Source organism: Mesoplodon densirostris, chromosome 12 (genome assembly GCF_025265405.1).
Source record: "Mesoplodon densirostris isolate mMesDen1 chromosome 12, mMesDen1 primary haplotype, whole genome shotgun sequence".
Taxonomy (NCBI): Eukaryota; Metazoa; Chordata; class Mammalia; order Artiodactyla; family Ziphiidae; genus Mesoplodon; species Mesoplodon densirostris.
In genome coordinates this window covers 69823411-69849463 of record NC_082672.1, presented here as the reverse complement: position 1 = coordinate 69849463, position 26053 = coordinate 69823411, and the positions used below count along the sequence as shown (strand labels likewise).

Below are 26053 nucleotides of genomic sequence, written 5' to 3'. Positions count from 1 at the left end.
AAAAGTACCTTGGACAAATTTTTTGTGGCTCAGAGAAGTACACACTTTAAATTCCATTCAGGGCTTAAGGTCTGTGGATTGACCACTCCATGTGTTGCCATAACATCTCAGCAGATGGTGTTGTGTAAAGTAAACATGGACATAAGACAGACAACCGTTCTAAGTTTTGACGCCTACATATGCTTAGCTTGTGCTCCTTGCAGTATAATAAACACAGTTAATTTTACACACAGCCTGCATATGGCTGTACATAGAAGTAAGACTATGGCACCCAGAGCCAATGCTTCACAGCCACAGTCTGAACCCCAGGGACTGTTCAGCATCTCTAGCCTATCGGAAAATCTGAAAAGGAAACCCAGCATGTGTAATGACCTCTGTTAGGCATTTGAGAGAGAGAAGAAAGATTGTTGGGGGAGTATCACTACACCCCCGCCAAAATGACTAAAATTAAAAAGACAGACAATATTAAGTTTTGGTAGGAATGTGCATATACTGCTGGTGAGAGTATAAATTGGTGCAATCACTTTGGAAACTGTTAAATGTAATAAAATTGAACATACACCCACTGATGACTCAGCAATTCCAAACCCAAGTGTATACATATATGCATCAAAATACACTAATATTCGTAACAGCATTATTCATAATAGTCTCAAACTGGAAACACCCAAATGCCCACCAACATAAGAATGGGTACATAAATTATGATGTGTTCATATTGTCAACCCCCTCACAGACTGCCAGGAAAAACTGTTGATCAAGCACAGCTTACAGTCTTGGTAGTGTCTCTAAGTGGGGAAATTAGGGAAGAGTATTTGTAGGGTTTGGGATTCTGGGCTCACAAGGTTTATGCCAGGTCTTTCAAGGTAGGAAACTGGTTGGGACTAGGTCAAGTTCATGACACTATATTTTAGGATTGGTGTTCATAGCAAAGCAACATTCTACAGATGAGTTTTATGAAGAGAAAACAATTGTCCTGATAAGTGAGTTGTTTACCCAGATTGGAAAACTGTTTGCTTATAGAAATCGGTTGGCAAAAATTTCCTGATGCAAACAGTAAATTTCTTTATTGATCTGCTATTGTAATCTTCCTAATCTGGCTAATCTCAGCTCTCAGTCCCATCCGTTAAGTTCATGCTGAGGCAGGAAATCTCACTTCTCAGGACAATGCAATACTATATAGCAATGGAAATGAACCACAGACTGATAAATGCATCAGTATGAATGAATTTTAAAACATAATAGTTAAAAGATTAATATATGGTGATAGAATTTGAAATAGTGGTTGCCAGGGAAGGGGTTGGATAGTGACGGAGAGGAGGTGTGATGTGGTTCTGGGATGCTCTTCTGGGATATTCTAGCTCCTCTTCTGGGTGGCGGTCACTTGAGTGTGTACACTTTGTGAGTATCCATCAAGCTGTTCACTTAGAATTTGTATACTTTCCTTCAATGAAACAAATGCTTCAGTTGAACAAAAAGATTACTTAAAAAATAGAGGTGATTTACTTAAATTCTAGCACCAGTTTATATTAAATAATTGGTATTGAAAATAAGTACAACAACAATATTAAAGAAAATCTGAACAAAAGAAAATAATTCCTCATAATTACACAAACCTGTTACCCTGTTTGCCTTGATTCACCTGCTTTCCATTATTCTGTGCCTGTGTCACTATGCTTTACTCCATCAGGCCTCCAGGGCCTAATGGCAGAGCCTGCTTTCCCTGTCCGCCCATCCAACTGTATTGATCAAAGCTCTACACCCTTTCTGCAAACAAACAAACTGTACAATATGCTGTTCATGATGTTCTGTTAGACTCTGGGGTCTCTCCCTAAATGTTTGTAAGTTTTATAATAAGGCTGCATTTTACATCTGCATGGCTGGAAGAGAGACAGACACTCTTGGTTGCTTGGAGTGAGAGGTGGAGGCTGACTGGTCTAAAAGAGAAATAGAGCGAGCCTCTGGCTCAGATTAGAAAACCCTGACGCCTGTTCACACGGAGGCTGTCCTCTTCTGGAGATTTGCCTTTTCACTGTAGATTTTTACAACTGTTCTCATTAATCCGGAAAAGCACTTAGCTTGTCACCAGGTAACCTTAATTTAGCACATTCACAGCTTTCCTGAGAATAAAAATACTTACTGTAATCCACAAATAATCTGCCCTGCATGTCATCTGCTGTAGAACAATTTCCACATGACCTGAGGAAAAGCTCCAAGTTTTTTCAAACTAAAGAAAGGAGAAGAAAAAAGAAAGAAATGAAAGAAAATAGAAGACAAGGGAATCTTTCTTATTTGAACTTAAAGAGACTTTTCATTTTTTTTAAGCCATGACACAACATTCTTTTAGGACCATTACAATAAAGGACTTTATTACATTTTATGCATCTAAGTAACTCAGTTATTTGTTTTATGCCCTCAAAGGAAGGCATTAAAAATAATTAGAGTTTCTAATCTTTCTAAAAATCTCTATTTATTTATTTATTTATATTGGATTATAGTTGATTTACAATGTTGTGTTAGTTTCAGGTGTACAGCAAAGTGATTCAGCTATGCATACATATATATTTTTTTTCCAGATTCATTGCCCTTATAGGTTATTACAAAATATTGAGTATAGTTCCCGGTACTATGCAGTAGGTCCAAATCTTTGCATTTTTTGAAACTTAGGAAGCACCTTCTCAGGATAAATGTCATTGCCTCCAAATAAAATTGTCCCACTCACTTGATTAGATTTGCACTGATCTCAATCCATGCAGACCTATGATCAACACTAAGTGTATTTAAGTCTCCACCGTCTGAAATGATTGTTTTGTCTGATTTGCTGGAGGCTTCATTGGGTCAGACATTTAAATCTTCAGAGGAATTTCTTAAGATGAGTTAAAATGTGACACATGTCTCTCCCCAGGGTAGAAACCATATAATAAGAAGCAGTTACGTCTTATCTGGCAAATGAAGAAGGAAAGTGACCCATCATGAATGTCAGTGGTTCTCAAGGTGAGGTCCAAGGAGCAGCAGTGGCAGCACCTGGGAACTTGCAATAGAATTTCTCAGGCCCCACCCCAGACCTCCTTTCTGAAATACGCTGGAGTTGGGGTCCTGTAACTGGTGTTTTAACAAAGGTGAGTCTGACGCATGCTCAAGTTTGCCAACCCTCGATGTAGGATAATGCTGAGGGTATGTGAATGTCAGACCAACTGGCAAGGCTTCAGAAACACTAAGCCATCTTGTGAGTTCATCTGTTAGTCTCTGGGACTTCTCTCTAAACGTTTGTAAATTTTGTAATACACTGCATTTTACATCTACATTAAAATTGTTGTACTTCAAAGGTAAGTACAGTGAACAGCAGTTTCTATTCAATCATACCACCCAAATTCCCCAACTTTCTCTAGCATCTGGGTAAAAATAAGGTCACTTGAACATTGATACTGACATTTCACTGACTTATTCGCCTACAGGCAAACCTCAGGGCCTATGCCCTCCACACCCAAGGGCGTGGCTATTGACAAAGGGCTGGCCACAAAGCCTTGCTTGGGCCCCCTCTACCTCAGAGGACTCCCTTCCTCTCTGGAAATTGGGTTTGGGCAAATGTGGAAGAGTAAGGAAAAGGGTGGGCTTGGGTTTTTTTGTGTGTTTTTATCCAATGAGAGGAACAAGTTGATAAAGGAATAAAAGATCTGTGCCTCAGCTGAGAGAAGTTGTTTCTGCAGCCCTGGGTGCCGTCAGAGGCAGTTACAGAATTGATGTCCAACAATAATCGGTATCGAGGCTGCAAAGAACAAAGAACTTTTTGGGGGGGTCTTAAAAAATTGCAATTTGGGAGACACAGAATCAGGTAAAACTAAAAGCCTGTTCTGGGGAAGAGAAAGAGTCAGGGGCTTATAAAAGCAAAAGCCACAGGATTGTTCAAGAATTATGACTGACTCTCATGCAGGAAAGGCAATATTTGTCCTTAAGGGATAGGCTGTCACTCGTTATTTTAGGGTAAGCGTCCAAGAAATATCTTGAGTTTCTGGAGCACTGGGCAGATGTTCTGGATGCCTGCTTTAGATGGTAAGTGATCAAAGGTCAGGTTCCATCCAAGCCGAGACATGCGTAAGTCACACTTTCTCGATGGCCTCCAGGTTCCATGTGAGAGAGCTCTCTTAGCAACATCAACTCCATTTTGATTTTCCTTTCACAAGCAGGGCCTGCAGGCCCATCATGGCAGCTCTACCCTCCTGCACTAGGACCCCTTTCACAATATCTCACTTTCACCCCATTCTGGGAAAGTGTCTGTCATGGTTCAGAGGCCCATGCATTGGTTGACTGCTCTTTATCATGGTACCTCCTTAGCATATCACTTGTCCACTCAACATCCCTTCTAGGAATATTTCTGGAGCTCTTCATGTGTCTGGAAATATAGCTACGAGCAAAACATAGAGCCTTCATGCAGCTTACATGAAGCTCCATGGAGCTTTCATGGCATAGTCATGCCTTCATGGAACTTACATGCTAAAGGAGAAGAAAGACAGTAAATAAATAAATTATATGATGGCAGGTAACGACACTATTTTTTCAAGTCCCTCAGGGGTCTCTCCTGTGCATTCAGCAGCAGGCCCACCCATTTCCTCCACTCTGGACACCTCATTTAGTCACCCACCGTGAGTAGAAGGCATCCCTTCACCACCATGTGAGCGTGGGGCAGCGGCACCCCTCGGTGGAAAAGCTCTATTCCGTGGTCCCTGCCGGCTGCTGCTTCTCAGGGCTTCTGTGTAACTTCTCAGGAAGCAGGTCTGCCTGTGGGGTGGACGTCTGCTTGTTTTGCCTTCCTAGCACCTCTATCCCATCGCAACCCCCAGAGTATGTCTCCTCCACAACTGGGATAACATGACCTTGACCCAGGCTGGACCAGCCGTGCTATCCCTTCCTCCTGTCCACAACAATTTGTCCTGAAAAAGGGTACATGACCCAGAGGTCATGAAAGCCAATCACAATTCTTTTATGAGATGTGATATATGGATGATTAGGAAAGCTCCCTTTCCACTTGGATGTACCTTAACGTGGTAGGAGGCTGGAACTGCCAGCAGGGATGTACCCAAGACATGCAGTGAGTGTACTTGAGAAGCGCATAGAGAAATGAGACAAGGGATGTCCCACATCTCACTGTTCCCCAAACCAGTCCCCTCCCTGTACTTAATTACATGAGGTAATACAGATCCTTTTGCACTCAAGTTACTTTCAGTTATTTGCAGCTGAAATAACAGTTGTATGCTGACCCCACATTAATTACGTCACCTACTTTGACTTGGCATGATGGTAGGGAAAAGAATCCAGCATTGATTTTGTAAAAATTACTGCAACAACGTGGTGAAGAATTTGCCTGCCAATGCAGGGGACACAGGTCGAGCCCTGGTCTGAGAAGATCCCACATGCTGCAGAGCAACTAAACTCGTGTTCCTCGACTACTGAAGCCCGCATGCCTAGAGCCCGTGCAAAGATTAATTCTATTAATTCTTGTGTGAAAAAAAAAACTACTCTTCCCTTGAGAAGGCTCACAGACCACCAGTATTGTCCCTAGAGCAGACTTTGGGAAGTTGTGATTAAAATAGTTGTCTTTCATAAATCTGAATGCATTTTCACACAGATGAAACTTTGTTTTATGCAGCCAATCCCATGAAATAGAAAAGCTCCTAATCCTAGCAAATACCAGATGTCCTGTTAAATATTATTAAATATTGATGGTGCTATCTTATTATTTTTTAAAATTAATTAATTAATTAATTTTTTTTATGTTTGGCTGCGTTGGTCTTTGTTGCTGAGCACGGGCTTTCTCTAGTTGCGGTGAGCAGGGGCTATCTTTAATGCGTTGCGTGGGCTTCTCATTGCGGTGGCTTCTCTTGTTGCGGAGCACGGGCTCTAAGCATGTGGGCTGTGGCTGGCGGGCTCTAGAGCACAAGCTCAGTAGTTGTGGCACATGGGCTTAGTTGCTTCGCGGCATGTGGGATCTTCCCGGACCAGGGCTCAAACCCGTGTCCCCTGAGTTGGCAGGTGGATTCTTAAGCACTGTGCCAGTGGGGAAGTCCCTCTTGTCTTTTTGACGATAGGCCTTCTAACAGGTGTGAGGCGATCTCTCACTGTGGTTTTGCATTTCCCTACTGATGAGTGATGTTGAGCACCTTTTCATGTTACAAACAGCTTTTTAATTAAAATTTAACTTATTTTTAAGAAGATTGCCTACTAATACCAGATGTCAGTGAACTTTAAAAAATTAAACCTCAAATGAAAGTCAATTTGGCTTGAGAGAACGTTTTAATTAAATTCAAAATCCATTTGCCAAAACTTTACATAAATCCATGCCAAAATCTGGGCACCTGATATTCTAGTTTGTTTGTTTTAACACAGCATTTATCCCAACAAAGTTCAACATCAGCAAAGTATGTGCAAACCGGCATCCATATCTATTCTTATCACAACCATAGCCACACGTATCTTGCATCTTAGAATCTCAAGGCACTAACAGAATGTCAGAGGATTAACCGTACATTTAAATGACTGTGCCCCTGAAATGGGGCTAGGAGGAGACCAGATCCGAGCCTTCTTTCCCAAATCAGAAAGCTTTCCCCTTCCGTTAATAAATTTATGTAATTCTAGGTGATGTCTCCTTTCATTTATACAAAATACACACGCGAAACTGGAAAGTTATTTGAACCCAGTAGGCTGAAAACTTAAGGTAAAAAAGGAAAAAACCAAAAACGCCCTTTGCAAACTCCATCCCGCGGACGGGCTTGGGAGGTGGAGGAGAGGCGCTAGACTGGTACCCCTCCGCTCCCGCGCCCCTGCGCCGCAGCCTCCGGGCTGTAGGGGTCGCTGCGGCGCCGAGATTGCCGAGCGCGCTGGGCCGCTCTCTCCTGCAGGAGGAGACGAGGCGCAGGAGGAGAGGCGGAGCGCGGCGGGCGCGGAGAGGAGGTGACTCAGCAGCAGGTAAGCAGTGGCGCGGCCGGGGTGGCGCGGCCGGGGTGGCGCGGCGGAGGGCCGGCGGGTTGGGACAGGGCGGCCGCCCTACAGCGCACTAGACCCTGGCCTTAGAGGGCCCGGCCGCCATGCGGGCCTCGCTCCCAGGTGCGTGGACTCGGCGGCGTTCTCTCAAGCCCCCCGAATCCTCGCCACTCGGTGGGTGCCCTGAGCCGGGTCTTGTAGATCTCTGACCCCACCGGGCGCGTGTCCGTCCCATTTCCTGGACAGTTTCTTGGTATCCCAGCTCACCAAACTTCCCAATTAGGGGAAAGTGGTTTTGTAACTGTTTTCACATGAGGTGCCTCTTTCCTTTTTAACTGTGTTAAGTCGTGTGTTCCCCCTGCAAGACAATGTCTGGAACTTAACTGAATGCAGTTGTTTTGTTTTTTTCTGGAGGCTTCAAAGGTGTCAGTCTTTGAGTAGGGCCAGATGTAGTGCGGGTACCACACTATGGGGAGGGCAGCGGACCCTGGTAGTACTTTACACCTCTCAGATTGTAGGCAACAACCGTTGTCAAAATCTTTCTCCTTTTTCTAGGTACAGTAAATTTCAAGAGATGGAAAGAGATTTTTTAATAGCTTTTTTTACCTTAAAACAGCAAATACAGAATTCATCTTTAAAATTTAAGTGATTATAATTTTATGTTTCTTAAATCTTGTAATAAATAACTTCTAAATGCAGAGTCTTATCAATTTAGGAGTAAGGTGGGGTGAAGTGGTGGACTAGGGGTGGGCTGGAAATTGAGAGACCTGGATTATCTCCCTGTCCCTTGGGCAAAGGCAGTCTCTGTGGGTTTAGATTTCTTTGTTTAAAAAAAGGGGATTGGATTCGATGGTGAAGGTGACGGTAGCTACCAGTTGTTGAACATCTGTTTTGTCCTTTAAAAAAGTTACCTCATTTAGTCCAGATAGTAATTCTATGCATTAGATAATATTATCCCTTTTATAAAGGTGCAGACTGAGGCTTAGAGAGGTTGTCACTCAAAAACATACACCTGATCCGTAGCAAAGTTGGAATTTGAGGCTATTCTACACTCCCTCAAGACAGAAGTCCTCTGATTCTGTCCCAAACTTGCTTATTCTTTTGTGTTTTATTTTCGGTACGCGGGCTGCTCGCTGGGCCTAGCCGCTCCCCGGGCCTAGCCGCTTACCGGCCCTAGCTGCTCCGCGGTATGTGGGATCTTCCCGGACCGGGGCACGAACCCGTGTCCCCTGCATCGGCAGGCGGACTCTGAACCACTGCGCCACCAGGGAAGCCCCTCAAATTATTTTTAAGGTGCCCTGCCCCAGACTGCAAGTGATTTTCTTAAATATTAAAATAGTGTGGTACGTGGAACTAAAATAACAAGTACATTTATATCTCATTAAAGTATTTTGTCCATTTTATAATTCCGTAAGTCTTAAAAACAAGGCTTTGATTATTGCTGACATGCCTTTCACTAATGTTCTATGATTCTGATAATTTTCTAAATTTATCTTCTACTGAGATGCTTATTTCAAAAATGAATATCTGAAGATAAAGGTTTTCCCCCAAAGTAACTCAGATTCTTTATATCTTGGTCTAATTTTCATGTCATGCCAATTTGATTTCACTGAATTGTTTAATGTCAGTTGCCAAATATATTCTGGATCATCCTGCAGAGTAAGAATTTTGCTAAAGGAGAGAAAATCATTCAGAAATGACTGATCCTGACTTGGCTTAGGAACGTCTTTGTATATCCTCGCACAGTGTGCATTATTCATTCCAGGGGAGCACCATTCTCACTCACACTTGAGGGTGTGAATGACCCTTGTGGCATTGGTGCAAAGAGTCAGTCCTTGACCTCTGCTGCTTCCTTTTCCTATCTCATATTGCCTTCAACAGAGGGTGGGCAGAAGAGAAAGGTAAAGACCTTTTTACCAGGAGGGACATAGGAAGTAAACGCAGCTTAGTTTAGATCTTTTTTTTTTTTTAATTTTTATTTTATATTGGAGTATAGTTGATTTACAATGTTGTGTTAGTTTCAGGCGTACAGCAAAGTCATTTGGTTACACAAATACATATATCCATTCTTTTTCAGATTCTTTTCCCTTATAAGTTATTACAGAACATTGAGTAGAGTTCCCTGTGCTATATAGTAGATCCTGGTTGATTATCTATTTTATATATAGTATTGTGTGTATCTTAATCCCAAACTCCTAATTTATCCACACTCCCACCTTTCCCCTTTGGTAACCCTAAGTTCGTTTTATATGTCTGTGAGTCTGTTTCTGTTTTGTAAGTAAGTTGATTTTGTATCATTTTTTTAGATTCCACTTATAAGTGATATCATCTGGTATTTGTCTTTCTCTTTCTGACTTACTTTGCTTAGTATGATAAGCTCTAGGTGCATCCATGTTACTGCAATTGGCATTATTTCATTCTTTTTTATGGCTGAGTAATATTCCATTGTGTATATATACCACATCATCTTTATCCATTCACCTGTTGATGGACATTTTGGTTGCTTCCATGTCTTGGCTATTGTAAATAGTGCTGCAGTGAACACTGGGGTGCATGTATCTTTTCAAATTATTGTTTTCTCCAGATATATGCCCAGGAGTGGGATTGCTGGATCATATGGTAGCTCTATTTCTAGTTTTTTTTTTTTTTTTTTTCTGTATGCGGGCCTCTCACTGTTGTGGCCCTCCCATTGTGGAGGAGCACAGGCTCTGGACGCGCAGCTCAACGGCCATGGCTCACGGGCCCAGCTGCTCTGCGGCATGTGGGATCTTCCCGGACCGGGGCATGAACTGGTGTCCCCTGCATCGGCAGGCAGAGTCTCAACCACTGTGCCTCCAGGGAAGCCCCTATTTTTAGTTTTTTAAGGAAACTCCATACCGTTCTCCATAGTGGCTGTACCAATTTACATTCCCACCAGCAGTGTAGGAAGGTTCCCTTTTCTCCACACCCTCTCAAGTATTTATTGTTTGTAGACTTTTTGATGATGGGCAGATACCTCATTGTAGCTTTGATTTGCATTTCTCTGATGATTAGCTATGTTGAACATCTTTTCATGTGCCTATGGGCCATGTGTATGTCTTTTTTGGAGAAATGTCTATTTAGGTCTTCCACCCATTTTTTGAGTGGTTTGTTTGTTTTTTTGATATTGAGCTGCATGAGCTGTTTGTATATTTTGGAGATTAATCTCTTGTCCATTGCATCATTTGCAAATATTTTCTCCCATTCTGTAGGTTGTCTTTTCATTTTGTTTATGGTTTCCTTTGCTGTGCAAAAGCTAAGTTTAATTAGGTCCCATTTGTTTATTTTTATTTTTATTTTCATTACTCTAGGAGGTTGACCCTTTTGGATTCAAAAAGATATTGCTGTGATTTATGTCAAAGAGTGTTTTGCCTGTGTTTTCCTCTAAGAGTTTTATAGTATCCAGACTTACATTTAGGTCTTTAATCCCTTTTGAGTTTATTTTTGTGTATGTTGTTAGAGAATGTTCTGATTTCATTCTTTTCCATGTAGCTGTCCAGTTTTCCCAGCACTACTTATTGAAGAGACTGTCTTTTCTCCAGGAGGGACATACGAAGTAAATACAGTTTAGTTTAGATCTTTTTTTTACAGACAGGTATGAAAAATTCTCCTCTCTTCTATTTAAAAAAAATTATATACAACAGTTTCTTTTCCTGAGTTGATAAGGGAACAACAAATGGGTGATGGAAAAATGAAGAAGAAATAAGAACGGGGGCACCTGGATGGATTGCAAAGCCAGGTGGTGGCCCTGGGTTTCCTGATTTATTGAGTTTTTTACAGGTGGACCCACACAGAAACTAATCACCAAATTACTTAGCCAGAAGCAGTTCAGTGCCAGGTTCCCATCATCCTCGCGCGCGTGTGTGTGTGTGTGTGTGTGTGTGTGTGTGTGTGTGTAATGTTTATTTATTTGGCTGCACTGGGTCTTAGTTGTGGCATGCGGAATCTAGTTCCCTGACCAGGGATCGAACCCAGGCCCCTTGCATTGGAAGCGTGGACTCTTAACAGCTGAACCACCAGGGAAGTCTGGAGATTCCCCTTGTAATGCAATAAATGAGGGTCCTAGCTTACAAATAAACATACCTTGAAAGCAAGTGTATCTAGAGATTGGTCAATATCATATACAAACAAGAAAGTGCTAGTTACCTGCAGTGGGAAAAAAAGAGTAAGGGAAGAAGTGGGAGAAAGTGATGGGGAGACTTAGGAAGTTCTGATGGACGTGTGCTAGATGTTAACTGTTGTCTTAGGTACTGCTGATTCGAGTGGTAATGTTGGAATAAGTTGTTGCTGTGCTTTGAACTTACGGTGCTGCAGCTTTTTAAAATGGAATTATATTAGCTCTGCACTTGAAAGTAGCTTTTACTACTAGATTAAAAGTTTGCTTTTGAAATAGAGACTTGTTTTCCCAAAAAGCACTGACAATTAGCACATCTGTGAAGAAACAGCTAAAGTTTTGCATCTTACATACTTTATTTATTCAACCACCACATCTTGAATTTCTGCCCCAGTCATACTCCTACAGCTCTGTGTGCCGGGCATGTGAGGAGATGCAGAAGAACCTTCTCTTACGTGAAAAAAATGTTCTGCTTTGTTCTGTTCTTATATATCACAAATTCTTACCTACTAAGGCCCTTTTTGGCCTCAGTAATCTCTTTCTTTTTACTTAAAGTACAGAAGGTTGTTAAAATTCTTTATTAGTTTGATCAGCGGCATAAACAAGTTCATGGAGTTTGGGGAGAACTATTGTAACATCTTCAGTGACTGTGGCTCATTAAAGGAGAAGCAGCAGTAGAACTGAGCTGTCTTATTCCAGGCCTAGTAAAAGAATGATATATAATGAAAAATATTATTTTCATACGTTCCCCAAAGTATCACAAACAATGGAAATTGTGGCATATTAAATCTTTTTACATATAGTGTAGTAGGTAGTTCTTTAAGTTGTAAAAGGCCCTTTCAGTAAACATTTGCAGTGGTTTCTAGCCCAGGTGTTCTTTAATTGTCATTTCTGGCAAAGAGTTTAACATAAACGGTTTAACATAAACAGAATGTGGATGTCTAGAGGTTGCAGTATAATAAATACTACCTTGATTGCTTATTTGATTCGTCACAAAGCAAATGTAGGTTCGGCCAAGGAAAGAGGAGACCAAAGAATCTTGCATGTGTATATGTATAAATATTAATATATCTGAGAGGCTTGAGAGGCTGTCTTCCGGGCTATAGTCCTCAGTAAGTTCCCCAAATAAAACTTAACTTGCAACTTGTAGTTTGTGCGTTTTTCTTGACTCGACAGTTTCAAGAAATTCACGTAAGAGTCGGGCATATGAGTGGACCCCTGGTTCTGCAGAAAACGTTGGATTTTTTTGCCAACCTTGGGCATGATGAGTTTCAAGCAAGTGTGTGCTGGCTGAACAAATTGCAGGTGTGTTATGGAATGATTCAGAAGTTGTCTGTAGTGAAAAAAACACTGTTCAGTAGAGAAAACTAGTTACTTGAATGCAGTCGAAATTAAAAAAAAATTGCTTGTTACAGCTTGAATGATGTTTTAAATGCTGATGAAATAAGTGTTTTACGAGTTGTTACCTCATATACTTTGTGTCCAAGGTAGACTTCGCAGAAGAGGTAAACAGAGTTTGATGATTGCTCTATTCTGCTGTAATGCATCGTGGTCGGAAGAGATGAGACCACTTGTCATTGGCGAGTCAGCTAACCCCCAGGGCTTCAGAAATGTTTATTTGCTCCCCAGTGATTATGAAACCAATATACATGCCCAAAGTAAGGGAGGTTTATTTAATGAATGGCTGAGAAGGGTTAGCAAGGGGATGGAAGGAGTGAAACTCAAGATCCTCTTGCTAATGGCCACCTGCTGTGCCTATAGCACACTCCTGTGTTTGGATCACACATGTGTTGAGCTTTCTCATTGAATAATCAGTATGCTTTGAAAAACTTCCTAACTTTCTCCATAAGTAATAAAGTTGCAAAAATACTGCTTTTATAAAGACTATAAAATGGAAGACTTAAAGAATACTTGAATAAACAAAGCCCCAATGAGTTAAATGTGAGTGTTTGACTCATTTCAGAACATTTACTATATGAGAGGGTTCAGCATTTCCCCTGAAGAATTGTATTATGTTGTTATCAAGTTCAGCCTTTCTTTGGAAGGTGTCTTTCCCTACCTTCTCCCTTGGAACTCTGCCCCCGCCCCCAAGCATTCGGTGGCAGGAATGGTAGGAAGAAGCTTTTGCCTAATAGTATCTAGAAGAGAAAAATATTCACGAAATGATGGCATTCCAGCTGGGAGAACCAGAAGCCAAAAGACATACTCGGATCTAATAGGATAAATCCTGAGTAATTAAGAGAAAAAGGGTATTCAGATTACGGAGGTAGCACAGTGGTTGTTTGCAGAGAGTGGCTGATGGGCAGAGCGGGAGTGAGCACTGACAGCTGCCCACCCTTCTGTCTGGTGCTGGTGCTGGGGTGGCCGGTGGAGGAAGGCAGAGGGCGTGGGAGCAATGGAGCAACGGAATGCTCCTGTCCCGAAAGGGCTGCTGGAAGGTGAGGAAGAGTGAAAATGCAAGGAAATTAAGAAGGGGTGGATAACCCACCGGCCACTTCCACCCTTAGCGCCCCCTTCATATAACAAGATACAGTGTGACTCAGACCAACAAACAAATTATCTGGCCTCCTGGAAACGTAGGAAGACGATTTTTGCATACCTCACTAGTTTGGTCTAAGAGATGAAAAAAAAATAGCCGTTTTACCAAGCAAAACCTGAAGTTCCATTTACAAAGTATGTGTTACACAAAGGAAGAAAATAATGGACCATCACTTTTGGTGGAAAAGTGGACTGGAATTCAAAAAGGAATGAATACGGGATCAGTTTCTTGAAGAGCATTATCAAAAGAACATAATCTGGAAGGGAAAAAAAGTCTCTTATTTTATTTTTAGGTACTAAATCATCATTCCTCAAGATGTCTTCAGCACCTGAGCCTCCAGCCGTTAAAAAGGAGCCACCCAAGGAAAAAGACCTGGGAAACCCAGGGCTCAGAGGGGTCCGCTCCACAACCTTATTTCGAGCTGTGAATCCAGAGCTCTTCATTAAACCTGTAAGAAATACATCCAGGATAAGACTTTTTTTTTTTTTTTAAGATATTTATTTATTTATTTGGCTGTGCTGGGTCCCAGTTGCAGCATGTGGGACCTTTAGTTGCTGCATGTGGGATTCAGCTCCCCGACCAGGGATCGAAGCAGGCCCCCTGCACTGGGAGTGCGGAGTCCCAGCCACTAGACCACCAGGGAAGTTCCCAGGATAAGACTTTATGTTCAGCTTAACTAGGCTGTCGGAAAAAGAAAGTTTTTATTATTTGATTTTATCATGGAAGACCTCTCTGTGAATAAAAAGCAGGTGGAAGGAAGATCTTCAATGCTGTTTCACTTAGTACACATATAAAACTAATTATTTTGAGCACATTTGGGGAATTTTAATGGAAAATGGTTGGATTTTAATGGATTGACTTTTCAAATTCCCGTTTAAAATTTTATTCTAATATCTGCGTTAATTTTAAGGAAATTTTTATTGTTTGATCACGTATTATTAAGTAAATAAGATCTTCCATTGAAACAAAAAACAGACTGAAAATCTGATCATTCTTATAGTCTACAATTCCAGGCTTTATTAATATTTTAACCTAGGGGGATACTGCAAACATATCTTGAAAAATTTCAAAACACGCATTTGTACACTGTTAGGGAGTTAGCTAATCATTCATATTTTTGTAGCAAGTTATTGAATATATTTGATATGATAAATTTTACTTTTTTAAAAACTCAAATGAAATCATACAATGTACTTAAATGTATTGAATGTGATTAGAATTTTAATAACATAGTTGCCAGTGTAAGCTGTTTGAAAGTTAAATAGGTCAATTTAACAATCAAATCATTAAATCATGGTAGAATGTTTTAAAAACGTTGCACTAGTGTATTCTTTTATATATATATATATATATATATATATATATATATATATTTATTTATTTATTTATTGGCTGCGTTGGGTCTTCGTTGCTGCACATGGGCTTCCTCTAGTTGCAGCGAGCGGGGGCTGCTCTTCAATGCGGTTCGTGGGCTACTCTTCGTTGCCGTGCCTGGGCTTCTCATTGCAGTGGCTTCTCTTGTTGTGGAGCACAGGCTCTAGATTCACGGGCTTCAGTAGTTGTGGCATGCAGGCTCAGTAATTGTGGCTCACAGGCTCTAGAGCACAGGCTCAGTAGTTGTGGTTCGCAGGCTCTAGAGTGCAGGCTTAGTACTAATGGCGCACGGGCTCAGTTGCTCCGCAGCATGTGGGATCTTCCCAGACCAGGGCTCGAACCCGTGTCCTCTGTATTGGCAGGTGGATTCTTAACCACTGTGCCACCAGGGAAGTCCCTAATGTATTCTTTTAATTGCCAAATACATTTCAAGAATTGTAAATTTAGGGCTACTGAGCCTGTGCTCTAGAGCCCTTGAGCCACAACTGCTGAGCTCGTGTGCCACAACTACTGAAGCCCACGCACCTGGAGCCCATGCTCCACAACAAGAGAAGCCACCGCAATGAGAAGCCCACACATCGCAACGAAGAGTAGCCCTCACCACAACTAGAGAAAGCCTGTGCGCAGCAACGAAGACCCAATGCAGCCATAAATGAATGAATGAATAAATAAGTAAATAAATAAAATAAGAAATATTTTAAAAAGAATTGTAAATTTAAACTGCTCTGAGGTTTGACCTTTATTTCTTTGATGATTAAGATTTGAAATAATAGTAATACAACAGGTATGGTGACAGAAGCAGAAAATACAAATTTAAAAAGCTTTTAAAAAAAAATTTCAAAGCTGCATCACTTTGCCTCTTAGGGTCTTGGATTTTACAGCAGCAAATCAAGGTTATTACAATAGCATTTCTCTTCCAATCACTAAATTTCTTGAGGTAATAGAATAAGTTCCCAGAGAAGAGCGTGTATATTTTGCTGTACCTGGTGTATGACATGAAAGGGTTTCTGACAGTTATCCATGAACTCAGGTGAGAAGAATAGCATGTACACTTCATTCCTCACTTCCTAATAAAATTAACTAATTTAAGGTTTGCAAGTGGGAAGCTTGGTCCCAGAGAAGTTAAGCAACTTTTCCACATCACACAGATAACACTGAAAACTCTGAGCACTGGACCAGTTTTCATGCCTCTCGTTTCCCTCACACCTCTTCCAGCCTCACCTTCCGAAAGGTGAAGGTTAGAGATGTCCCAGCCGTGGAGAGAAGAAGCAAGAGTCTTCTGTAGTCTCTAAATTATCAGGAGTTGAGTTAATTGAATAAAGAACTGGGTAAATTTTTATAAATGAAATTAATACCATAGGAATGCTGGTGTGGTACTAAAGCCTTGGCATGTCAAGAGGAAAGTGCAAGAGATACTTGAGTCTCCTCAAATGATGAGTCTTAATGAGGTCTTATAATTTTTTTCCTTTGACAGAACAAACCTGTAATGGCTTTCGGATTGATAACCCTTTCACTTTGTGTGGCTTATATCGGTTATCTACATGCGACACAGGAGAATAAGAAGGACCTCTATGAAGCTATTGATAGTGAGGGACACAGTTATATGAGGAGGAAAACATCTAAGTGGGATTAACAGTGCTGGTTACTGCAGATGGAGCTTTACTGGGGACTCTGAAGTCTTCAGGTGAAGATTAGCACCACACAGTATCCTGTTTCTTGTTCTAGAAGATGCTACTGAGGAAGAAGGATGGCGGTTGCAGCCAGGCCACTATCGTGAATGTTGTCCTTTCAAAACTGTAGCCATCATCGCACTCTTTTTCCACAGAAAGAGCTGCTCAATATTTTTTCTTGACTAAATCCTCTTGTAAAAGTGCGATGAGAATGGAAGTCACTTTTGTGAATTAAGTTCTATATAATAAAAAGTACTGAGGCTCTTAAATTTACATGGTATTTTTAACATTTTAAGGGGGATTGTGCATTTACAACTGTTGTGGGTGTTTAGTTTGTTTTGCTGTTTGCAAGGACAGTGTTCATTTTCTACCTGGCATAGAACCTATATTTGTGAAGAAAAAAATAATTGTAAATTATCGTAAAGCCTGCAGTTAAAAACAAATAGTTTTTACGGAGTCACAGATGGGTCTTATATTTTGATTTTCCATTTCAGCTAATTTTGGTTCAGAATTTTATTATAATTGAAAAGATACTCCCATTCAACTACTAAAATAACGATTAAATGAGAGAATAGCCCAAAGTAATTGGAGTTTTTCTTTTTTTAAAAAGAAAGTATGTTATACTGAGTATGATGTTTTTATTTGACTACAACGTTATCTGTTTTGGTTTTTGTAAATTAATGTTACAGTGATATTATAAATGTAGACCAAATGTTCTTACAGTTATTTAAAAACTAGAACTACTCAATAGGTAAGAAAAGAAGGTCTAGTTTTAAAATAACCATAAGATCATGGGTTTACCATATATATATATATACCTTTCTGATGAGTGTTTAGACCTGTTTCTTTTCTAGATATTTACCTCATTCTCCAAATCATTGGAATTGGAGCTCAGTAATAAATCTCATCTCTGAAATTTTGTTTCATTTATTATTAACAAGTAAAATAATTGCACAGGCAGAGTTTATCATCATAATGTAATATTTATTTTCCAGTGCTTTATTGTGGTTTTGCAAGATACATGAAAATGTAACTATCTGATTTGTAAATATTAAAGAGCTTAGCTAGTTATCTACATGCAACTAAATTAAATCTTTACTACTGAGCCCTAAATATTTCTTTGCTAGGTGTCTCTGTATAGTATACTTCAAATAGTTTAAAATGCACTTAGGAGGTATAAAATGCCTTTTAATTTAAAGTATTCTGCTGTTGGTTATTAAAGAACTAGAGTTCTTCTGTTTTCAACTGACACATTTAATGTCACATCATTGTCTTTAGAGTTCTTCTGGTAGTCAACAAAATAAGTTGCTACTTGGTGAGGGAGGTATTAGTTACGTGAGCTATCAGGAGATAGTGCAGCAAAGAAGGGCATCAGGAACTGGGCAGAGGGCAGCCTTAAGCCATGTGACGTGTGTGAACGAACCAGGGTAGCAGTAGATTCCGCAAGGCACACAGCTGTGAGAAGTAGTGCAAGGGAAGAATCCCATTGAATTTTAGGAGCAAGTAACCTAACTGTGATACTGTTTACAGGGTGGTTACAAGTTCTGTAGCACAGCCTTTCTGTGTGCAGTGTCAGAGGCTGCCTGGCTGTGTGTTGATGTTTTCATTCCTTCTCTAAAGGAAAATGCCACTTTGACAGAGTCAGTTGTCTAGAGAGGGCCTTACAGCCTTTTGTAGTCTGGGTTCAAGTGGTAGGAGGAATGTTTTCCAATGCAGGAATCTGGTTGAGATTAGGCAAACTCAGTAACATAAGAGATTCAGTCTGGAAGCAAGTCTTGGTAAGTGAACCATTGATAAGGTGTAAGCGACCTCTTTGCCCAGGGAAGCAATCTCTTCTGATAGAAGAGCTATTTGCCCAGAGGAGCAAGCAGTTCAACTGACAAGTTGATAAGAATTTCCTGACGTAAACAGTGAAGTTACTTATTATTTTATATCCTTATCGGGTGACCAATCTTTCCCAGTTTGCCAGGCACCGAGGGGGTTCTTGAGATGTAGGACTTTCCATTTTAAAACAAGGACAACAAATTAGTTAACTCTGATTTTTGAAACCAAGCTTAGTAATTTTGAGTGCTTGCTTAATGAAAGTAAATTTTCCTTTAAGATACTTGTGATATTTCCCAGTTTTACTGTCATGGCACAAAAACATATTTATAGATAACCTGAAAAAAATTGAGTTCCCTCCTTTTCTGGCCTAAAAAATCAATTCTTTAAAACAAACCATTTAACAGAAAGTATAGCAGGCTGAATAATATTCCTTTTCCCCCAACCACCCCAGAGATGTTTGGATCCTAATCCCTAGAACCTGTGAATATGTTCCATTATATGGCAGAAGGGTCTTGACAGATGTGATTAAGTTCAGGATTTTGAGATGGGGAAATTATCCTTTATTATCTGGCTGGGCTTGATAGAATCACAGAAGTCCTTATAAGAGGGAGGCAGATGATCAGAGGAAGAAGCAATGTCACCCTGCAAACAGGAAGAGAAAAGGCTATATTGATGTGAGTCCATGGGCCAAGGAATGAGGGTGGCCTCTGGAAGCTGGAAAAGGCAAGGAAACAGATTTTCCCCTAAAGCCTCCAGAAGGACCAGTGCTGCTAACATCTTAATTTTAGCCCCATAAGACTCATTTTGGACTTCTGACCTCCGGAAGTGCAAGAGAATGAATTTGTGTTGTTTTAAGCTACTAAATATGTGGTAATTTGTTACATCCCCAGAAGGAAACTAATACAGAAGGTATCTGGGAAATGAACAGCTTTACCACGTTCCCTTTAGTCATTATTTCTAGTCGCTTTTATGAGCAAAGCTTGTCTTACCTAGCAACAGTTGCTAAGTAAGTTAACAATTTAATCTAGAGTCTAGGAGGGAACAACTGCTTAAATCTTCCCAAATCCAGTGCCCAGACCTTATATGGCAGAGGCTTTCAGTACCGTTCTTTTTTTTTTTTTTTTTTTTTTTGCGGTACGTGGGCCTCTCACTGTTGTGGCCTCTCCCGTTGCGGAGCACAGGCTCCGGACGCGCAGGCTTAGCAGCCATGGCTCACGGGCCCAGCCGCTCCACGGCATGTGGGATCTTCCTGGACCGGGGCACGAACCCGTGTCCTCTGCATCGGCAGGCAGATTCTCAACCACTGCGCCACCAGGGAAGCCCTCAGTACCGTTCTTTACCATTAGGCACATAACCACTACCTAATCATGGCAAATCATTTAATCCTTGCAAGCCTCTAGCATTGTCTTCAAACCTTGAACCTCTTCCAGCTTTCTCAAACGTCTAGCTTTTCTTAAAATTACTTTTTCTGATCCTAAGAGTGTTTTAAGTGCACGTAGTAAAAGACAAATTTAATTATGATCAGAAATCCGAATTACACAAACTTTGTTTGCTGTGCTGTGTGTAATAAAATAATTCCACCAGCCCCCTTTGGGGAAATCTTCAAACGGATCCATGAGTACAAGCCATTTAAGACACGCTTTTACACTCACAAAGATATACTGGGTAAGTGACTTTGCTGTTTTCCTTTGTTCTAATGTTTCATAGCATTATATGACATTCTTCCTGATGTGTAGACTCCTGATCAAAGTTGCTTGTCCTGCAGGGGTGTCTGTTTGGCATGAGAAGAATGTGGGTTGAAATCCAGTTCTCCACTTCCCAGTTGTGTGCCTTGACAGTATGCTTAGCCTCTCAGTCTGTCTCCTTATATGTAAATAGGTATGTTAATACTTACCTTGCAGATTTGTCTTGAGACTTTAATGAAATATTTGTACCTATTCTAAAGCCTGGCACATAATAGTAACTGAGAGTTCTTTTTGCCCTTCCTCGTACTTGGGCACCTTCCATACACATAGGAGAGGAAATATCTCTAAGTAATACCTTAATACATGGGTGAAAGAAACTATATTCTTTTTTTTTTTAACATCTTTATTGGAGTATAATGCTTCACAATGGTTAGTTTCTGCTTTATAACAAGGTGAATCAGCTATACATATACATATATCCCCTTATCCCCTCCCTCTTGCGTCTCCCTCCCACCCTCCCTATCCCACCCCTCTAGGTGGTCACAGAACACTGAGCTGATCTCCCTGTTCTATGTGGCTGCTTCCCACTAGCTATCGGTGTTACATTTGGTAATGTATTTATGTCCATGCCACTCTCTCACTTCGTCCCAGCTTACCCTTCCGCCTTCCCGCCCCCGCCCTCAAGTCCATTCTGTATGTCTGCCACTAGGTTCATCAGTACCATTTTTTTTTTAGATTCCATATATATGCGTTAGCATATGGTAAAACTATATTCTTTATTAGTAGCTGGTGACATAAAAGTAGGTAGATCTGGGTAACATGAGAATATGTACTATATATACACTTCTTTTTCTTCCTCTTTTAAATCCTTTTGTATTTTTAAAAAATTTTTATTGAAATATAGTTGATTTACCATGTTTCAGGTATATAGCAAAGTGATTCATTATATATATATAAATATAAAAATTTATATAAATATTTAGAATTTTATATAAATATATTATATAAAATATATATTCTTTTATATAAAATATACGTTCTTTTTCAGATTGTTTTCCATCATAGGTTATTACAAGATATTGAGTATCATTCCTTGTGCTATACAGTAGGTCCTTGTTGTCTATCTTTTTTTTTTTTTTTTTTTTGCGGTGCGCGGGCCTCTCACTGCTGTGGCCTCTCCCGTTGTGGAGCACAGGCTCTGGACGCCCAGGCTCAGCGGCCATGGCTCACGGGCCCAGCTGCTCTGCGGCATGTGGGATCTTCCCGGACTGGGGCACGAACCTGCGTCCCCTGCATCGGCAGGTGGACTCTCAACCACTGCGCCACCAGGGAAGCCCTGTTTGTCTATTTTATATATAGTAGTGTGTATCTGTTAATCCCAAATTCCCAATTTATCCCTCCCCCCCATATATACACTTTTAGTAAGCAAATCAAGTTGTAATTACAGGTTTCCTTCTCTCCTCATCTCCGTCAGATTTTTCAGTCTGACTTTAAGCCTTAAAAGTGTTTTCCTAAGAACTCTCAAAATACTTCTCATATCCTCTCTTCCTTAATATGTTAAATTAGTAGTGATTAAATTTCACTCCTGATCTTTGAAAATGTAAGAAGCTAGAGAATGGAGGGTGTTTTGAAAAAGCTAAAGTGTAGCGGGAGATCAAATTGGGATCATCCTCTAAAAATATCAATACCAAAACTGATAACTGATTTTAACTTTTAATAACTGTTTAGTATGACTTATTAATTATTATCTCTATAATGCTTTGACCTTTTACACCCAGAACCGTGGATATCTATTCTAAATACGCTTTTATTGGTTGATTCCTTATGCCTCCTAGGATATCTGAATCCAAACATTAAGTGAATAAATTAAAGCATGTTGAAATGTCTGTATAAATGCTAATGAGTATTGCATAGGGTAGTTCTCAACCCTGGCAGTGTCCTACAGAACTTTTAAATCCAAACACAGACTCATTGGATTTAATACTGTTACCGAGCTCTTGGGCGGCTCTGGCTGGGGAAGAGGAGTCTCCTGTGTCACTTCAGCTGGCGGTAGTGGCGGGCGCGGAGATGGTGGAGACTGTGCGACCACCCGGGTTTTGAAATGGCTGCTGACATTTCTGAATCCGGTGGGCATGATTGCAAAGGAGACCCAAGGAGCAATACCAAATTAGATGCAGATTACCCACTTGAGTCCTTTACTGTGGAGTGTATTCATTACCAACAGAGTACTGTGAATATATGTCTGATGTTGCTAAATGTCAACAATGAAGAATTTTCCAAACGAGTTTGCAAACCTTGCTGTAGAAAATTCACCCGAACAAGAAGCTGGAACAAGAAGTGAGGGACGGACTTCCCTGGTGGCCGCAGTGGTTAAGAATCTGCCTGCCAATGCAGGGGACACGGGTTCAAGCCCTGGTCTGGGAAGATCCCACATGCTGCAGAGCAACTAAACCCGTGTGCCACAACTACTGAGCCTGCGCTCTAGAGCCCGTGAGCCACAACTACTGAGCCCATGTGCCACAACTACTGAAGCCCGTGCGCCTAGAGCCTGTGCTCCACAACAAGAGAAGCCACTGCAATGAGAAGCCTGCACACCACAACGAAGAGTAGCCCCCACTCGCCACAACTAGAGAAAGCCTGCGCACAGCAACGAAGACCCAACGCAGCCAAAAATAAATGAAATAAAATAATTTTTAAAAAAAGAAGAAGAAGTGAGGGTCAAGGAACAGCAGGGGAAGAGGAAGAGAAGAAAAAACAAAAGGTGGAAGGGGTCAAAACAAAAAAAGAAAACTGTACCACAAAAGGTTACGATAGCCAAAATTCCCAGGGCAAAGAAGAAATACGTAACGAGTGTGTGACCTTGCAACTTTTGAAATCGATCTTGAAGAAGCACAAAGGGTTTTTGCTCAGAAATTCTCCTGGGTGCCTCAGTAATAGGGGAGGATGAAATCATCATTCAAGGAGACTTTACAGGTGACACAAGTGATGTCATTCAGGAAGAATGGCCAGAAGTGGATGATAATAGCATTGAAGATCTTGGAGAAGTGAAGAAGCGATTTTGAAAATTTGTCTGTATTTAATGATCTGAACTGATTGTTGATATGGCCAAAGGGAGAGAGGTCTTTTAAAAATATATATATATATATATATTTATCCTACAGTAAAACTGTAGCCTACCCTCACCCCTGGCATTTTCACTGTTCTGTACAAGGCTGCTTGGGTTTTTTTTTTTTTTTTTTATTGCCGAAGTCTAATAAACAGGAGAGGGTGTCATGCTCATGCATGAAATAGAATTTAGTCAAATAAAATATTTTGGTCATTTGGTACTGACTTTTTAACTTCTTATTTTTGGAAAAACTAGACTTTCTGTGGAAAGCTTTTCTGTTGATTATTTTTAAATAATCATGATTTAATCAAATCATGATTTTGTTGTTGTTGTTGTTAAGCTGAGTGGTATTTTGAAGAATGTGAATTTGGCTTCATCACCAGTAATAACTGTCTCCTTGCTCCTTTGGTATGATAGTTTTGAGATGCTTGAGCATCTCATGGATCTGTAGTTGAATTTGCTTCACTGTCACTAGCCAAGTTCACTGTGGGCCTATTAACATATTGTTGGTAATAGTTGTTCAAGCTGTTCTGGAGATTATTTGGTGAAGTATATTAACAGCCTTAAAACTATCTGCACTGTTTGACCCACTTCTTGACATTATCCTAAAGATATAATGTCTGGCTTAAAACTACGGTTGAGGGTGTTCTTCAAAGTGCTACTCATGATGTAAAAAAATTACAAATGATAAAGATGAACAATTGGGAAATGGTTAAAGAAATGATGGTTTGTCATATGGTAGAATATTTGCATATGTTTTAAAATATTTTCTAGGAATACTTGGAAAGTGTTTGATAATGTTAAGTAGGAGGTCAGACCCTCAAATCCATTTTATACATTATTTTCATCATTGTTTTGAGTGGATAGGCATTCAGAGAGGCGGAGTTCTTTTTCTGGCTATAAATTTATGTGAGTAAAATTCTGCTAACCATTTGAAAATAATATACACCATTGCTCAATATAGTCTGGGAAATAGCAATTGAAATTTGTTTTCCTTACAAGAGAAACAGTGACAATGAATCTTAATGAGTACATTAAATGAATTTAAAATCTGTTTTTGTAAAGGTCTTAAGTCAGGTGCTACAAACTGAAAAGAAGACTCATGGTATTTTAAATTGCTATAGACACCTTTAAGAAAGTTAGAACCCATTGTTTATTGCCATGCAAATTGCAATATTAAATGAATTAGTGGGTTTTTAAATAATTGAAAGAATGTATAATAAAGATGTAAATTAAGAAAATGAAATTCTGCATTAACTGTGAATTTAGCTAAATAAAATTATCTGATAAAGTAAATTTACCCATTAAAAAAAAAAATACTGTTACCGAGCCCAAACCTGTTCTGCTCACCATACAACAGGCCAGTAAATCAGGAGACGGGTTGTCAGGGCAAGGAATAACAACTTTATTTGGAAAGCCAGCAGACCCAGAAGATTGCAGACTAATGTCCTAGAGAACCATGGTACCCCATTCAGAAATCAGGTTTCTCTTATATTAAAAGGGGCGGGGGGTGGGGGCTGGTTGTTGCAGACTTCTTGGTGCAGGAATCCTTTGTTCTTGCAGCTGTCTGGGTAGGTCAGGTCATGATGTTACTGTAACTTCCAACAAGACAGATTTTATTCTCTGTTCTGCAACTTTTTATCTCTATATGAATGGGGAAGTGTTAACACCTTTAAAGGTCAGAACCTTGAGAATGGGCTATCCTGTAGATTTCAGGCTATAGGCAACATTCTTAACTCTAAGCAAAAGCAATAGAATACAAAGGTTAAAGTAAAAGAAACAGATCTAATATGGAGTTAGATTTGTTCTTCCCTATTACAATACTAATCCAACACGGACCCAGTAAATTAGAACCTTCAGAATTGGCCCTCAGCTTGTGGGGTTTTCTTTTAAGTTTTAAAATATTTTTTACATATTTTAATAGTTTTTTATTTGGAAATAGTTGAAGACTGATAAGTTTAAAAAATAGAACAGAGAGTTCCCATCCAGCGTCTCTCATTAATGCCTTACATAATGCTGCTACACTGTCAAAACCAGGAAATTGGTGTTGGATCAATACTGTTAATTCAGATGCAGACCTTACATGCACTTTTTTTCTTTGGTGTGTAGTTTTATTGATGTTATCACATGATGGTTATCGTGTAACTATCACCACAATTAGAACATAGAAATGTTTCTTCACCACAAAGAAACTCCCTCATGTTACCTCTTTTTTTAAAAAATTTACTTGTTGAAATTGGCTTCTTTTTTAAAAAAATATTTATTTATTTATTTGGTTGCGCCAGGTCTTAGTTGTGGCAGTCGGGCTCCTTAGTTGCGGCATGCGAACTCTTAGTTGCTGCATGCATGTGGGATCTAGTTCCCTGACCAGGGATCGAACCCAGGCCCCCTGCATTGGGAGCACAGAGTCTAAACCACTGTGCCACCAGGGAAGTCCCCCTCATGTTACCTCTTAATGCCTCCTAATCACCAAACACCTCCGGTTTAAAAACCTTAGAGGAAAAAGAGCTCTGTGCTCCTTACAGCTTTATATAAAATCCTGGAGAAGAATGTGACTGGCTAGACTTGAGCATGTGTCCAATCCCAGGCCCATTAATGGGGCCAGTTAATGGGGATCATGTGATGGGCCAAGCAGGTTGGCTGCTGTGATTGGCAGTCCCAGAACAGGTGAGAGGGGTAAGTTCTTGAGCAAAATGGGTCCTGTTACCAGAGGGAGAAAAGAGGTGTTGGTCAGACAAAACATATGTC

At 40.2% G+C, this 26053-nt stretch overlaps 2 protein-coding genes and 1 pseudogene across 3 annotated transcripts in view; all 3 read left to right on the top strand.

Annotated features, from left to right (window-relative positions):
* The first annotated feature begins 3132 nt into the window (after nt 1-3132).
* C12H6orf163 (chromosome 12 C6orf163 homolog) overlaps nt 3133-26053 on the top strand; it is a 44899-nt gene continuing 21978 nt past the window's right edge. Inside the window, exons 1-3 of the mRNA XM_060114552.1 lie at nt 3133-3174; nt 3981-4050; nt 6772-6960. Of these exons, the coding sequence (XP_059970535.1) occupies nt 3133-3174; nt 3981-4050; nt 6772-6960 (301 nt within the window). The remainder of the gene's footprint in view (nt 3175-3980; nt 4051-6771; nt 6961-26053) is intronic.
* On the top strand, nt 6896-17263 carry SMIM8 (small integral membrane protein 8). Of its 2 annotated transcripts, XM_060115098.1 has the most exons (4): nt 6896-6960; nt 12284-12412; nt 13939-14096; nt 16495-17263. In XM_060115098.1, exons 3-4 carry the CDS (start codon nt 13962-13964, stop codon nt 16651-16653), a joined length of 294 nt encoding a protein of 97 aa, XP_059971081.1. In that variant the 5' UTR covers nt 6896-6960; nt 12284-12412; nt 13939-13961; the 3' UTR covers nt 16654-17263. The 2 variants fall into 2 exon arrangements, with proteins under 2 accessions (XP_059971081.1, XP_059971082.1); XM_060115099.1 differs by lacking the exon at nt 12284-12412 and having other exon boundaries at nt 6900-6960.
* Nucleotides 22199-23309, top strand: LOC132500310 (density-regulated protein-like; annotated as a pseudogene).

Bases quoted from the DNA above. Each gene is read 5' to 3' on its own strand.
- SMIM8 (XM_060115098.1), top strand. From the start codon at position 13,962: ATGTCTTCAGCACCTGAGCCTCCAGCCGTTAAAAAGGAGCCACCCAAG. The intron at 14,097-16,494 runs GTAAGAAATACA...TTCCTTTGACAG, and splicing joins CAGAGCTCTTCATTAAACCT to AACAAACCTGTAATGGCTTT.